At 41.6% G+C, this 16,970-nt stretch overlaps 1 protein-coding gene across 1 annotated transcript in view; it reads left to right on the plus strand.

The window, feature by feature from the left end:
- SNX25 (sorting nexin 25) overlaps nt 1-16,947 on the plus strand; it is a 75,796-nt gene extending 58,849 nt beyond the window's left edge. The window contains exons 12-19 of the mRNA XM_009642362.2: nt 3,780-3,920; nt 4,515-4,628; nt 5,166-5,330; nt 10,726-10,843; nt 12,053-12,119; nt 13,976-14,157; nt 15,685-15,785; nt 16,640-16,947. Of these exons, the coding sequence (XP_009640657.2) occupies nt 3,780-3,920; nt 4,515-4,628; nt 5,166-5,330; nt 10,726-10,843; nt 12,053-12,119; nt 13,976-14,157; nt 15,685-15,785; nt 16,640-16,714 (963 nt within the window). The 3' untranslated portion in view covers nt 16,715-16,947. The remainder of the gene's footprint in view (nt 1-3,779; nt 3,921-4,514; nt 4,629-5,165; nt 5,331-10,725; nt 10,844-12,052; nt 12,120-13,975; nt 14,158-15,684; nt 15,786-16,639) is intronic.
- Nucleotides 16,948-16,970: the final 23 nt, after the last annotated feature.

A 16,970-nucleotide genomic window follows, 5' to 3' on the forward strand; every position in this document is an offset into this window, starting at 1 on the left:
ACAAAACCAGGTAATAGATAATACATAAAAACCTAGAATTACTTAAGACTCGAGAAAAAACTGTCTCAAAACTTGTTTGTACTCTCTTAGCTTGAATCTTTCAGTCTTTGTATTTGATTCACATAAATGTAGTAGCTCTGTGTGTGTGTGAAATACATTAAAAAAATCAATGTAAATGGTATAGCCTACAGGTGTCTTTTGGTAACTGATATTTCTGATAAAATGGTCTTTGGAGACTTGGTGTTTTGATGGGTTGATAGAGGTTGAAAAAAGGCAGTGGGAACATGCAGAATGAGGCGACCCATGATAACAACTCATCAAATTCTGAGAGTCGCTTCCCTATGACAGGTATATTCCCCCCCGTACCAGCAGGTATAAAACTTACAGCTACATAACCTAACCTGCTCTACTTGCTTTAATGGGTTTGGCCTTGTATGATTTCGTATTGTAGCATTCGTTCTGCCTCCTCTCTCTGAAGAAATAAGACTGTATCAGAGCATAACATCTTTTTAAAAATCTATTACTTTCATAAGGAGTGGAGTTTGTAGATTTGAATAAGGTGAAAAAATAGCTTGTCTTACTCACTTAAGTATCTGGGAATTTAGGATGTTTATTAAGAAAATTAGCTTCCTGTGAACTGAAGAAAACAGCAATGTGCCTGATACACCTTCTGCATGGTCTTTCTATGTTTAAAAGGGACTCCCAAGGGACTTTTTTTTTTAACAGCAGTCTGGTTAACCCCTATTTCACTGCTGCACAGCTTGGGCTGGCTGTTTCAGAGAGCTGCTCTGACTGAGGGAAGTTTGTGGTGAGTCATACAGTTCTTCGCTGCCTTAATGACTGGGCTAATTTTTGTTAATGTTTAATCATTCCTGATGGATGTCTGGACCAATCCTTAGTGCTTCTAACAGGCTGCTTGTTACTTTACTGAACTATTATTACAGTTTTTGCTAACATTAAGTTTACATTTTACCTACTGCAGCTAATAGCTATAGCTTCTCCTGGAAAGCATTTAAGAATATTTGGTCTGGTGGTATTTCATTGAACGTTTCTTACCGTTACCACACCACGCACCCCAGTAAGAGGTGCTCACTTCTGGCCTGCACCTTGTAGGTTTTATTAATGGGTGTAAGTGTGTCAGAATCCTCATTCATCTCTCTCTATCCACTTTGGGACTTTGTACCTTATAGGGAGAAGGTAGAAATCTTTACCCTTTGTGGACTAGATATCTATGGCATGCTAGTAGACGGTAAATTCTGAAATAATTCATCTTTACATTGTCTTGAGGCTATGGAGTTACTGCCAATGCGGACCCCTCCCCCCCCCCCCCCCAAAAAAAAAAAAAAAAAAAAACCAAAACAAAAAACCAATAGCCTGAAGCTGCTTTGGGTACTTGAGGGCTGATCCTGTTCTTGCCACGCAAGTAGCATCGAATAACCTGGAAGAACCTGGAAGACTCACGTGTAAGCTGAGGGGAAGGGCTGAGGAGGAGTCTTGTGGAAATGCCATCCTAGGGGCTAATTCTGAGAGCCCTTGCCAGTGCTATGAAATGATCAGGGCTGAGACTATCACAGGAACTTTGGGCTTGGAAAACCAAACCGGAGCACAATTGTTAAGTTTATGCTCATGAAGAATTAGAGCTGGAAGAGGGTTAGGATGGTTCTCGGAAAGAACTGGGTGATTTTTAGGATGGGAGTAATAGAAGTGCGGTGAAACCTTACAGCATGGCGTGCAAGGTTTGGCGTTCGGCAGGAAATCTGGGCTTTGGCTCTGACCCATTGGAGTGCCTTTTGGCTGGTAGCAGTAGGTACGCTGGTGGCTTGTCAGATGCGCAGTTTGTCTTGAGTGGGCTGTAGGTGTGAAAAGCCTCGAATACATCGGGAGAGGAGTTCTCATTTGAGATGAGGAAGTGTTAGAGTCACCCTGCAGGTGCTGGGCTGTTGCGTTTGAGAAGGATGGCATTGAATGCATTGAAAGAACTTCTCCCATGAGAAGTGTTTGTGAAAGCACTTTCATTTGCTTAGCTTGGCAAAAGGGAGACTCGGAGGAATAAGCCTGTCTGTAAAAGGCACATCAATAAGGGTAAACATAAGGTTTTGAGAACGTGCTTCCAGAGGGGTGACTCTCTCCTGACAGTGACAGTTCAGATGACCCTATGCACATGCAAATCCCTGCCCTGGGGATGAATTCGCAATGGAGAGTGATGATACGCACGACTCAGATCAGCATTTTCAGCACTGATCTCCCAGTTTTCAAAAGCAGCTGCCAGGAGGTGTTTGTGAGTCACCTACAAACACAAATTCAATCTAGCCCAGGGGTAGACAGGGCAGGGACTGTCCCAGGAGATCCTAGTCCCTCTGTGCCAGGTCCCTCTAACCTATGTTTCGGAGGTGATTCAAGCAGCTCTTTCTGCAGTAGTCTGGCAAGAGAAAGGCAGTTCCCTAAGTAGCTGTGCTGGGAGCCAGGCACATCTTCAGGCATTCAAGCTGGTGCTTTGTATTCTGCCTGGGTGCTGCTGCAGCTTTTTTTACAGAGAGATGTGAAACCTAGGCCTTGGGTTTCCCAGTGATCCATGTGCAGCTTTAGGAGGATCGCATTGTAGAGGGAATGTTCTCCATGTACAGCCCTGAACAGCCATAAAATATGAAGATACATTTTAGCTGTATCTTTTACAGTAGTGATGTAGCTTCTCGTCAAATTTTTTGTCACTAGCTTTAAGTGTTCTCAGACCTTCACAGGCTTCTCAGAAAATGTGTCAGAATTACGTGAATTTTAAAGTTTATTCTTACCCTAATTGGATTAGTTAAATATTCTTTAAAAAAAGGCCCCAAAACCTTAAGAAGTATTACTTTCCTCAAAAAGATTGTGAGAGTGGTATTTTATAATTACCTTTCTGTTGTTTGCATGCATATTAAAACAAGCATGTGAGAGTTCGGCTTGGCCAAAAAAAGCTGTGTTATTTTATGCATTTTCCTTATTTGCCTTTCATAATCTATTTAGCTGTCTCCTTAAAATAGGCAAATAAAAATCTGTTACCATTAGGACATAAGGATGAAATTCTGGGTAGCTCATCACACTAAGAAATAATACGATCACACTGCTGCCGTTGTCTCAAGAAAAATCGTTTCACTTCCTTGCTCTAGTTTTCCCATTTGCACAATGCGGTTAATCGCTCCTCCTTCCTCTGGCTGCTCGTTAGTACATTTGTAAAGTTGTGAGCCCCTTGGAAATAAACATTGCATGGATACCATGTGTTCTGTGCATGCAGAATAGTTCAAGTGGGCAGAGAAATCACTGAGACAGCACCAGGTGCCGCAGGGCCCAGCTGCAGAGCTGCTGTGCCTGGCATGTGGGTGAGCCTCAGCACGAGCACTGGGAGGGAAGGGTTGGGGGTAACAGGAGAACAGTCAGGAAAATGCAGGTGGGAGAGGTGGAGTATTGGTAAGTAATCGGAAAGCTACGTGGTAGGTACCTTAAAAACTGAAATAATACACGCAGTTGTTTGAAGGTGATGTGTCAGGGAGATTTGATTGCTGATGGACAGCGTTGCAATGCTGTATGTAAAGCGCAGTAGTGGCCACCTGGAAGACTGACTCAGGACCGACATAGCAGTCTGTGTAAAGTTTAGTCCATTCAGGGTATGGCTCCACGCGTAGCCTTCAAACTGCAAGAGAAGCACGGGACAGTGATGATGACTGAATTTGCAGTCTGGTAGCCCGAATGTTCCACTGTTTGCTCTCAAAGTAGTGTACCTTATCTGTTGGTTTCTTCCCCACAAGGTTTTAGAAGAGAATGGAGAACAAGTGCCCTCTTACTCTGTCATGGTGAGTTTACAAGAAGTTGGTGGAGCTGAAACTAAGAACTGGACTGTTCCCAGGAAGCTCAGTGAGTTTCAGAATCTACACCGGAAACTCAGTGAGGTACGAATCTCTGTTAGGGGTGGGAGAAGATGCAGATTGCTAAAATTTGTCAGAATAGTGCTTGGAGAGGGGAAAATCAAATAAAAATTTTAAATGGCCAGTTTTTATGCCAGCCTTTTGGCTTTTAGCCTTTTAGAGCTAGTTTTCTATCTGCCTATCTCTGGCCCCTGCCAGATGCTTATAAAAGTGGTTTTAATTTTTTTTTTCTTAATAATAAATGTTTTAGTGGACTAAACGAACGTCAAAATGGTACATGCTCTGCACTGTCATGCAAGAGCCTGCTTTTTAAAAACCCTATTTTGTCTCTGGCTTCCAGGGTGGTATTAGAAAAGACAGCTTTTGTGGAGACAGAGAGTATTTCCTTTTACAGTGCTTTAACCTTTCTGTCTAATAAGGGATAGGTAATAAAGGTGGTGTGAAGGGAAAGGGTTTAGATGTGTCAGCCCATAGTGGGTAAGGAGAGGTGCTTTTCAAGGTGCTGAGAGGCATGTGGAAGGGAGATGAGAGTACAAAGGAGGCTTTTAATTTCCATTCTGAACCACCTGTGTGTTTCTGCACGTGCATGTTAAGTGAGCTCTCCTTTCTCCTACACAGTGTTTTCCATCATTAAAGAAAGTTCAGCTGCCTTCTCTCAGCAAGCTGCCCTTCAAATCCATAGACCAGAAATTCATGGAGAAATCCAAGAACCAGCTTAATAACTTTCTGCAGGTAAGAAAACAAAGACAAAAACAATAGATGTCTAAACAGGAGAATGGAATCATGCCTCTGGAGTGGATGTTGTCTCTGTTGATTAAAGAGAGAGCCTAGAACAAATGGGTCAGATACAAGGTTTGATGCTGTAAATGTCAAAGTTTTCTAAAAGGCCAGAAATTGATGAGTTTGGCTGATAGTAACTGTTCCTCTAGTGCTAAATTGATACAAACTTTGATTGATTAAGAAATAGTAAATAATGAATCCTGTAATTGCCACTTTTAACTATACCACTCCATAACAAATTCCTTACAAATTAGAACTTCTTTTATTTACAAAGAAAGTTTTAAGATTAAAAACTTTAATCTTACTAGTTCTAATACTTTAGAACTAGCTTTTTGAAGTACCTTTGTGAGACATGGATTTTTTTTTTTTTCCTCACTATACCTCTGAGCCATGCCTTAATCAGTTTTATTGGATGGTGTGACACATCCTGTTTCTTAACAAGAAATATTTAATTGGTATGTTGTTTCTGTCGTTATTTTTCTTACACAGAAATTGCTCTCTGATGAAAGACTCTGCCAGAGTGAAGCACTTTACGCCTTCTTGAGCCCTTCCCCGGAGCACCTCAAAGTTATTGATGTGCAAGGAAAGAAGTCATCTTTTTCACTCTCTTCATTTCTAGAACGACTTCCTGGTGATTTGTTTTCTCATCAGGAGGTAAGTAGTAGAAAAGTAATATTCCCAAATTTAATTACTTATCCAAAGTAAGCAGGGAGAGCCATTAATATAATGAATTTGAATGGCAGGTAATATTGGAAGGCATTTCCAAAGGTCATTTTTAATTTACTCCTAAGTGAACAAAGAGTCAGAAATAAGAGCTGTCTGTGAATGTAAAAGGTGTTTATTAATACAGTAAGTTTCCTGCCCTTTGATAAATATATAGGCAAATATGTAATCTATAACAAATAAACAAATTGCAGTCCATGTGGGACTGTTTTTTTTTTATAGTAGAATTTCCCACTTTTTGTGCTCTTGATGTGTATTTCAGAGGGGTTTTGACAGGTAAAAATAATTCTCTCTTAGGAAGCTTCTCTTGGCAGAGAACAGCTGTGTGTCCTTAATTTTTAGACAACTTCTGAAGCAAAGCTAGTTTTGACAAAGAATTTTGGCAAATGGTACAGGCTCACTGAGGGAATTTATGGATATAGGCAGGAGCCCATGTGGGCAAAGCAGTTGGAGAATTTGATACTAAGCCATAAAAAAGCATTGTCTTTCAAAATGCAGCAAAGAATGGATTAGTGACTAAAATTGACCATAGTTCCATGGCTCTCTACTCTGTGTGGTTCATGTTGCAGATACGCAGCCTCCAAGGAGCTGTTTCTATTCCCCCTTTTAGTTATACGTTACATGAAAAAACTCTGTTCTTACATGCTGTATTTGTCTGCAGTGGATGGGCCTTCTGCAGGATATATGGAGTTTGGGGAACTTGTACAGTTCTAGACTGTTAATAGGCCAAAGGCAGTCTCACATCTCTTAGGAATAAGAAAAGCCTATATATTTTCATTTTTTCAAAATTGCACGGTATTTGCACCTAGATGCTGAATGCATGTGTCTCATTTCACAGTAACAGATGTAAAGAAAGTTTGAGAAACTAATTTTACACTTCAATAGAAGCATTGCATTTCTAAAAATAAAAATGTGTTTGCTAAACTGACTGTTAGGTAGAAGGTAGCATAAAAGCATAGAAGCACAAACCTATTTGTATTTCACTATTTAATTGAAAAACACCCTCAATAAAAAAAGCCAGACTGCACATATATTGTATTATGTGAGTGTGTAGGAGGAGGTAGTTAGGAGAAGGGGGAAGGAAAGGGAGCTTATGATGAGAGTGCACGAGAGAGGAGAGAACGAAGAAATGAAGTGGAAATGAAGCAACTGGTACTGAAAAACTGAAGGAAGTAGAGCAAAAAATGCCCAGAGAATGTGGCAACAGAGGAGTCGGAACACAACTTCTTACTCAGTTTAAATTTAATACTATTTCTTTCTTGTTACCTGGGGGACTAGGAGCTTAATTTTGGCTAGACTGTATTATGCCAGACACTGTGCAAATGCAGACAAAGACCATCCCGCTTCACATACACCTTCCCTCTCCTCTTCCCTAAGCTTAAACATAAGATGAGACAACAGAATACAGATAGAGGGCACATAGGAAACTGTTAGATCCTCTAAATCAGTATGGCAAACATTTGTCCTGGTTTAAAAATCATGATAAAATTAAGTGGAAGGACATGGAACTGTTGGAGCAGGTCCACAGGAGGGCTACAAAAATGATCCAAGGGCTGGAGCACCTCTCCTGTGAGGACAGGCTGAGAGATTTGGGATTGTTCAGCCTGGAGAACAGAAGGCTCCACAGAGACCTTATTGCGGCCTTTCAGTACCTAAAGGGGGCCTATAGGAAAGATGGGGAAAATCTTTTTAGTAGGGCCAGCTGTGACAGGACAAGGGGTAATGGTTTTAAACTGAAGCAAGGTAGGTTTAGACTGGATATAAGGAAGACATTCTTTACAATGAGGGCGATGAAACACTGGAACAGGTTGCCCAGAGAGGGAGTGGAGGCCCCATCCCTGGAAGCATTCAAGCCCAGGTTGGACGGGGCTCTGAGCAACCTGATCTAGTTAGCGGTGTCCCTGCTGACTGCAGGGGGGTTGGACTAGATGACCTCTAGGGGTCCCTTCTAACCCAAAACATTCTATGATTCTGTGAAGGGAATTGTGAGGCAGTCCGGGATCAGGTCTGATTTTTCTTGGACACCCTTGTCTTTCAGTGTGAGCTTTAGATCAGCTCAGTTTTGCCTAGTGATAGCATTTTAGATAATTTACTAAAGCAGTTCAACTAGGGTCAAATCATCTGGTACAAGGTCATTAACAAAGTTAAGTGTTAACCCACACATTGCAAAGCTGTTACAGTTGCATTCTCTTTGTAACTAAGAATTCCTGGTTTAGTTCATATTTTGGATTTTGTAGAAGAGAATGCTCTTGTACAGCGCTCCCTTTTACGTCTTCTCTCACATTTTTGGAATATGTGTTAGAGTAACAATATTACCTCTTGTGTGCTGTTTTCAGGATTAGATATCGCAGCAATTTCAGGTCTCACATACAGCTCCTGGGACAGGGCTAGCTTTAGAACATATTTTGTAGCTCTCAAGACCAAAACCAAATTGGAGGAAAAGAATGCAGTTGATATCATCTAGAGGAAGGGTTTTTAGGTTTATGAAGTGTTAACCCACATAAAATGCACTGTGGTGTAAAAATTTATACTTCTCATTGCATTTTTCTAAATGGTAGGGGATTCACCAAACAACAGAGCAGGGACCTTGCAGAGGTCATCGGGTTTACCCTCCTGCTCCAAGCAGATTCAACTGTACTGGCAAAATTCTTGGCACATGTTTGTCTAACATGTTTTTAAACCTCTGATGACTGATGTTCTCTAGCCAAGCAAGACAGCGTATCCCAGGTTCTCAGCTATCTTCATAGTTAGAAACCTTTTCTTACTGTCTAACCTAAATCTCCCTCCTTTAGTCAGCTAGCTCTTGTCCTGTCTGCAGCAAACATAGTATAGTTTGGGTTAGGATCTCAGTTATCTGAGTTATCGGGAGTTACTACTTTCCTTTTGTCTTTTATTCTTTTATTTCTTAGACTGAGCAGCCCAATTTCTCCTAGCTTTTGCTAGGTTATGTTTTATTTAGTTCTTATGGTTTTGCTCTGGAGTTATCCGTATTTTTCCTGGAAACATGCTGACTAAAATTTGAAACACGATGCTCCTACTAGGTTTTCCTATTCCCTTGTATGAAAATAAAATTTATATCTATATATGTGTATGTATGCCATATAAATAATGTTCGTGCTTAAACATCATGGTATTACACTTGCCTTTTCCACAGCAGTATGGCCCTGGGATCTTTTTCTGTAGTCTTATCAATATCAATTGTTTCATTTCCTGCATTTATACAGTGAGTTATTGCTGCTTTGCATCTGTCTCTATCAAACTGCACCCTGTGGGCTCAACTACAAATTCAGTAAGCTTGTTTTTTGTTCTGTTGCCCAGCTGCTTAATGAAAATATGGAATGTTGTCTACTATGAAAAATCAAATAAAACATAATTTCTTGAATAATTAAAATAACAAAGGGCTGAGAAGCCTGTTGACCAGAGGAAGATAGTGAGCAGGACTGGAGTTTGCTCTAGACTCTGTCCCTGGAGAAAACTCTGTTCATTGTCAGTGAATTTGTGTGCTTGTGCGGTAAGATGGGTAATGGTTTGTGGCTTCCTTGTGTAGTTTTTCTTGTCAGTACAGTCTGGCTTTTTGTTCCCTGCCTTTGGTCACAGCTTAGCCTATCATTAGCAGAAAGCTTTAAAAGCTGGGGACTCATCAAGCTGTGGAAGTCGATAAACAGGAGAGTCTACGTGAACATTTACAGTGCAATTCAGTGCTGTGGGTTTTTTTCTTTTGTTTTTCTGGTTATGAGGAGAGAAGCAGCATCTCAAGCAGTGCTAGAGAAAATACCAAATGTGACGCAGGAGGTGAAGGGTACAGGATATGTAAGTGTTGGAATATGCAACATTGTGGAGCTGTTTATGTATAGACTACTATGCAGTGCCATGCCTGGAGAAGATTCAGGGGCTGGAAATGTACTCAAAGTCAATGATGGGCTTTAGATGGGGTTTAGTGTGGGAGTGAGGAAAGGAGTAAGACAAACTGATAGACAGCTGAGACGCTGTAGGATACTCTCTGTACAGCAGGGTTCAAATGATGGCAAGGGATGACTGAAAGAGATTGTGACCATAAGAATAAGGCCAAGACAGACATCAAAGTAATGCAAGAGAAAGAGAACCATGAAGCAGGTTTTCCAGACTAGATGATGAAGGGGGCGGGGGTGATATTAGATGATGGAATGATAATGAAGAAAGGGAGGCAAAGAAAGAGATGACGGATTTATTTGAAAACCAGGGCTGAAGAAAGAAATATTTGTCTGCACGCCATTCTGACCATTCCTGAACCAGAGACTGTGGCATTGCACCAGCCTCAGTGGGGGTCAGGTCTGCCTCGCCGCAGCTTTGCTCTAAGCATAGGTGGGCACGGGAAGGTGCAGGAAAGCAAAGGGGTGTGCTGGCTGCCGCGAGTAGGTGGTGTAGTCCTGATGCTGAAGCAGATCTTTGTGACACTGAGAAACAACCTGATGTCTGCTCTTCATTCTTGAATAAATGGTACTGCCAAAACTGAGGTCGTTCAATTAGTTCTTCTCCTGTGAGTCTATTCTGAGTAACTCTGTTCCCTTCAGTACCCTGAGCTTGGGTATCCTCAGGCTCAGGTCACTAATTATCACCATATTATGTTTCTGCCTGGGACTGGTACTCTGTAATGGAGCTTGTCTTTGCAGTGGCCAGTTCCTCTTCCAGATTTGATTCCTGGCTCACTGCAAGGACAGCTTGCTGGTGCCTGATCCCATTGAGTGGCTTCAGCTGTGCAAGGCACTGTCTGCTCTCTGGGAGAGCCAGCTACCTGCTTCTGCCTGTGTGATAACCAGATTCTCCCCCTTTCTTCCTACCTGCTTGTGTTGCAAACACCTCCAGCTGGCTAGCTCCCCATCCTGGATGCCCTTCTCATGGGTGTTGTCTCAGAGGAGGCTTTGCAATCGCAAACACCTCTGAGCACCATCTCCTCCTTACAGCTCTCACCTGCTTCCCACATCACCTGCTTTTTCCCTTTTCCAGCTAGTATTGTCAGGGCAATGTAGGCAGCAGACCCTGCAAATCTGGGCAGATCCACCCAACACTGAGGTGCTTACTGGGGCAAGGCTGCAGGCAGAAGATCTAGCAGTGGTGGTGGCTCCAGCAGTGCAGAGTGCCTTCATCACTCTTGACTGGTGGGAAGTGCAATCCCTTTTCGGAATCCCTGGTGAGGTTCCTGTTTGCCAGATCCTGCCAGCAGCAGAGATGGTGGCTGTAATGCCCTTTCTTGAGAGGGCTGGTTGTGCTCCTTCCCCACAGCACGGCACTAACTAAATCCATTCTGGAAGAAGGATGGGGAACTACCCATGTTGTATCTCTCTTCTAGGAAGAGACAGAAGAGGATAGTGACCTGTCGGACTATGGAGAGGAGGTGGATGGGAAAAGGGACTCTCTTGCTGAACCATGTTTTATGCTGATTGGAGAGATTTTTGAGCTGCGAGGAAGTAAGCTGTAAACCTGCTTATTTGCTAGTGGAATCTGTTGGCCAAGAAATCTGCGGCACTTTGTAATTTGGATTTTTCTGCTGTTTCAATAAGTGGAAATGTTCTTGCAATCTATATAGCCAGTTTGTTTGGAACAGAGCTGTTCTTCAGTAGTTCATAACTTTGGTGCTTCTGTTCAAAAGTAAAATTCCAATATAACACCACAGTAAAAAGGTAACTGGTAGGGGAGAGCATTTGCATTCAATATTCTTAAGTTTTTCATTTAAAAAAACCCCTGGAAATAACCCAGAAAAGAACATGTTTTTTGTAAATAGGCTGCATGTTAGAATATCCAAATTATGAGGAAGGAAGGATGGCTGCATTACAGAACATGTCACTGACAAAGCAACATCATTTTTGTGTCCATTTTAAGTATATTATGTATGCATTTTAGTTCTACAATGTGTATAGTGGAAAAGGTGCTAGAATTATGGCACCTTTCAGTATCGGATTTTCTTTTTCTCCTTTATGTAACTGAATGATGGTAAGAAAGAAAACTACTTCTGTTTCTACTCAAATGTGCAGCCACACTTGATGCTCTATAAAATTATTTATAGGGTAACTATTACAAAATGCAGCACCTTCCAAAAATGGCAGATGTATCTTCCAAAAATAGACTTTCTTGTGCTGATGGTGAATGTCATGAAAGAAAGATTAACCAGTAATTACTAGGAAGCACTCACGTTTGTTTCCTTTGTAATGAAAAGCTAATGGCTTGGTTTATTTGAATGAAAATGTTTTCAGAATTTTAATGATGCTGCTGTGCGTACAACATTATACGAGTACGTACGAAAAGGGTATGAATTTTGAGGGTTTTTTTTTCTAGTAGAAAAAGGGTTTGGGGTAGTTGTATGGCTCAATACGCTTGAAATATTCTTAAACATAAAAGTTTACAGTATAAACTACAAATGCATATTACAGATATGTTTATGTAATCTGCAGGATTTAAAACCCATATAGCAAACAGTACAGGGAAAGCAATCAAGAAAAATGAGACCCATGTACAATTAGTGAAATCTTATAAAGGTTTATAACAGATATGCGGGGGGGGGGGGGGGTGGGGTTTTTCTGGGCGGGGAGGGGAGGGAGGAAGGCTTTGGACATGATCATGATTTCCCGAATGTTATTAACCTCTTGATCTTTATTTTCTGTCATTTTTCATTATTCTAGTGTTCAAGTGGGTCAGAAAAACATTAATTGCACTAGTACAAGTCACTTTTGGAAGAACTATCAACAAGTAAGTAATTGTTACTTTAACTGAACCTGCATTGTTGTTCTATGGGGAAAAAAAAGCCTTAGAGCAGAATTGTTAAAAAAATAAGCTGGACAGTCTGTTATATACGATAATCTGCATTTGTTTTCCACAGCTCAATTTCCAAATATGTTGATTAGAGAAGACACAGATACATAATTATCTTTTTCCTTATTTTTTCCCCTATACAGGGCTTTGCTTTTGGAATATTTCCTGGGATTTCATTTTATATATATAAAAAAATACATAAAGTACATAAACATATTTGTATATCTCAAAAAGACTTGCTACCCTGTTTTTCTGAATGGCCTGGCTCTGAATGGCTTTTATTAGTCTGTGCTTTATTTTACAGTCCCATGAAGATTTTTGCCAGATCTGAAACTAGGTTTCCGTTTCAAGTAATTTCTTTCAAATCAAATACATATTTCTCTAAAGTGACCGAAACAGTGTTTATACATGATGAGAACTGTGAATTTATAACATGAAACCTGGACATGTGTGCTAGTGATGTGTTTTCATAAAGGTATTTTTCTGTATAATTTGAAGACATGTCTTCCAAGTGAGGCCTGGATGAGCCTACGAAGTAAGCGTGTGTCTGCACAAACCTTTCATGTGGAAACCTATATCATTGGTCAGGAAAGTTTTGGAAAAGTATTCCTTTTCTTGTCACATACAAAGGCTTATAGTAAAACTTGATTTAGTAGAGCAGATAATGGATACAAACACTTTTCCCATGACTCTCCAATCAGTACTGATGCTCTTATGCATGATGACATTTTTCTTATGAAAGTCTGTGAATCTGTGATTTCTATAGCATATTCACATAGGCAAAGGGCCACTGAGAATCAGTTTAAATGCATTATTTGCTCTGGTGTGGCAGTGGGACTGTTACTCAGGTAAGTGTCAGAGCCCAGAAATCTATCAGCAGAACAGGCTGTTCTTTGTCCAGTCGGTGACTAGATCTGCACATGCCAGCATGGCTTTTGAAACCTCTCACACATGCTAGGTAGCAGTAAATTGGACAAGGAGTGATGGAAAGTCATACAGTTGACCCCCAGTGACCTGATGGCCTCTGACAGCATCCATTCTCTGAGTTTTAAATTGATCGGTTCATTTGTTCATGCGCTGCTGATAACTAGCATGAAAGACACCCGAGAGGTGACAGAGCGCAAGCGTGTGTGAGCACAGCACGCATGCAAGGTGGCCATATAGCTTTTTACAAGTTGGTTGAATTTTTACGTTTATTTTAAGGGTTTTGGCTGTACTGTGGCACAGTGAGGCAGTACTGCCTGGAGCCTGCCGTCTGCCTCATGCTCTTTGTGCTGAAGGCTACAGTGAGCGTCTGCAGCCACAGGAGGTGGCTGGTATCTCCATTTGTAATCCCTTCTCTAATACGCTGTTGGTATCTGCGAGGGAACTTACTGTGCTTTTATCAAAATTTCATCTTTTTATCTCACCAGGCACATCTGTGCATGCAATTAGTTTGGATTCGCTACAGTTAGCTGATTTTTCTGTCTTTACCCAGTGGAGCCTTTGTACTGCCCATCCTTGAAATACATACACGTTTCAGTGTAGTGCTTGTAATTTGTAATGTATGTTTGTGGATTACATTGCAATGTAGCCTTCTCCATGTCTCAGTCATGTATCTGGAGTGACCTACATCCTAGAGCACCCAGAGCTGAATATGATTTGCTGTAATGCTGGTGAAATCGGCTCAGATAAATTGGGATAATTACATGAAAACGAGCATCGCTTCCACTACCTTCAGGAGTAAAAAGAATAAACCTGCATAAAACATGAAAGACCAGCTCTGATGTGCTCCCTTCTACACTTCTTTACAGGCAAATCCGTGACACTGTACACTGGATGTTCAGTGAACCAATGCTTGTTTACTACATTGGTGTGTTTCGAGATGCTTTTTGGCCAAATGGAAAGTTAGCACCACCTCCGAGAGCCAAGACCAACGAACAAAAGCAAGAGACAAAACAGAGAGCACAGCAAAAACTACTTGAAAACATTCCAGGTGAGATCACTTTCATTCTGCTTAATCACAGATTTAATAACTAGTAAGGAAACTGGTTAATCAAATACTGTTCTGCCGCATTTTACATTTTTCCTGTGGAGTTGTAAATTATGGTTATTGGCATAAATAAGGATAATTTTGGCCTTACTCTTTGCCTGTCCTCTTTGTCTGGTTCAAGGGCATGGATTCAGGTGTTATTGGTGGATGCAAAATCCAGTATCGCTGTACTTCTGTCCGTATATAATATTCATCAGGGAACCTAAGTGAAGTCAGGACTCTGCCGGTTCTCTCAGCAAATACCAGGTGGTTCTGCTACCTGGAACTACTTGACAAATGGGGAGCGTGGCACTGCCCCAATTACTACTTCCTTTTATGTTTCAAAATGGAAGAGGGAGCTCTACCCGCGCTGTCAGTGTTGTGTGTTGCTGTCTGTTTCTGGTAAGGGGTTTCATGGCACTGAATGATAGAGGGACCCGCAGCCTGGACAGAAGCACCCTGGATGGAGTCAGGTTCCCGGTGCTTTCCTTCGCCTGCCCTTATCTCCCAAACCCAGGCAGCTTCCTCTTCAGTGTGCCCATTTCTGGGGTGCCGTTCCGAGGTGCTCCATCCCATATACAGGACAGGGAGTCCAGTTTTCTAATTCTGACTCTTCAGAGATCACATAAACCCAAAGGCACCTGACGGGGAAGCACCGAAATTCATTCCCTTTAGCCCTTGGAAATGCACCTAATCATAGCATGAATGCTTTTTATCTCCCCTCCATCTGAACAGAATGTACTTTAATGAGCTATTCTATGGCTTCACTGAGATACCTCATATACCCCCCTGCATTTGGTTGTTTAATAAACTTTTACTGCAAAAACAGCAGCAGGTATGCATGCAAAATATTTGCCATTTGGTGTGTAAACAACCCTCCATTTACTCTCCCTCTGTTGCATACTCACCTGCTTACCCAGAACAGCCTTCCGTAGGTGGTTTGTGGTTCTGTTTGTGCGTTTGGAGGGATATGTCAGGACATAGCTGTGTGCACCTTAAATTAATGCCAAAATGTAAATAATTGGCTTAGAATTCTCTTATCTGCTTACTTGTGGGAAGTATTTTCTGTGAAGATTGAGAGGCAATTAAAGCGCTAAATCTGTTTCAGCTGTTGTAGGGATTCTGTCCTTGTGGCTGAAGGTGTATTTAAGTGACCGGTTTAATAATGTGTGAGATTAGACTTGACTCTGCGAGGTGAACTACCTTAAAGGCGTACTATATATCATGTTAAAACACTTAATACGTTGTCACGGAGATGCATACACTATTATTTAACTTGGGTAACTTGAGAGTAAGGGTGTCTCTTCAACCCGCGACTTAAGTTACCTGTGTGTTTTTAAAAGGTTGGTGAGTGGGGGCTATGTGTCGTGTAACCAAGGGCGGTGAAGCGCAGAGCTTTTGTTTCCCCCCGCCTTGATGGGTAGCAGTGTCAGCCGGAGGATTTGCCTAGTGGGGGTGAAACAATATAAGCTGAAGTAACGTTTGTTGCAGATACTCTGCAGAGTCTTGTTGGACAACAAAATGCCCGTCACGGCGTAGTGAAAGTGTTCAATGCGTTGCAAGAAAGAAAGGCTAACAAGCATCTGCTCTATGTGAGTAACCAGAAAAGTAGCCTTTTAACTTTATAATCCTGTTAATTGCTGAGCTCTGCTCACTCAGTATTAAAGCCTGGGGGGGGTGTTTTGGCAGAGATTTATGTTGGACTGTTGTTCCGTGTGCAAGTCATTTTTTTGTTATTAAAATAAGTCAGAAAAAAATGTACTTGGTTCCATCATTTGACTAATTTTGAATAACAAAAAAAGCTGTTTAAGTTTAAAAACAGTGTTACTGTTGTCTAAAAGAGATCCCCTACCACATCCAACTTGCCTGACTCCATAAGGTGCAAACTAATTTCTTCATATAGCTGCGAAAACGAAATATATCTTGAAGAATCCTAGGAGAGCTCCAGGGCTGGCTCACAGTTAGGACACGACAGCCCTCCAGAAGTCCCACTCCTGTGCTGTGGGTTGGGACCGGTCGGAGCACACAGCTGCATCCAAGTACGATCCCTTTGCCCTCGGGCAGCCTCTTCTGCCTCCTTTCCTTTGGCAGCCAGTTGCCTGACGCAGCCCTCAGCACAGGAGCGGACGCAGCCTGCTTGGGAGGTGCCTGCCTGGTGCTTGCTGACAGAGCTACTGCGGCTTTGACGGAACAGCACCAGTTTATACAGGGTGGGGAATCCCCCTCTGAAAGCAGCTGCCCGTGGTACTTGCTTTCTTTCAGCCTTAAGACATTTCCCATATGACCTGCAGAGTGCATGCTAACTTTAGGATGAAAGAAAAGTAGTTGCACGAATGATGAGCAGAATGACCCTACATGCTTCTGTTACCTGTGATGCTGTGTCAGAAAGGAAAAAGAAATTCTCATTTGGCACCTGCGCTCATCTTGACTCTCTTCTGTTTTTCAGGTTTTGCTGGAACTGCTGCTAACTGAACTGTGTCCTGAGCTAAGAGCTCATTTAGAGCAGCTTAATGCCACTTAGGTTTGAATCTGCACAATTGGACCACTAGAGAAATGTCTATGTCCAGTAATAGACATGAAACTTATTTCCTCTTTTCCATAGAGGGCTGAGGACTATGATTCTTTTTAGAGTTTTTCTTTCCTCTTGAGTTTTTTGTGAAGTAAACAGACTTGAAAAGATCTGATGCTGTAGTAGGGTAGACAAAACAATGCTGTATAGTTGCCAATTTTTATTTAAATGGTTCTATTTGACTACCCTTCTGTTTCAAATATAGATT

This window comes from Egretta garzetta, unplaced genomic scaffold (assembly GCF_000687185.1).
Source record: "Egretta garzetta isolate BGI_Z169 unplaced genomic scaffold, ASM68718v1 scaffold46, whole genome shotgun sequence".
NCBI lineage: Eukaryota > Metazoa > Chordata > Aves > Pelecaniformes > Ardeidae > Egretta > Egretta garzetta.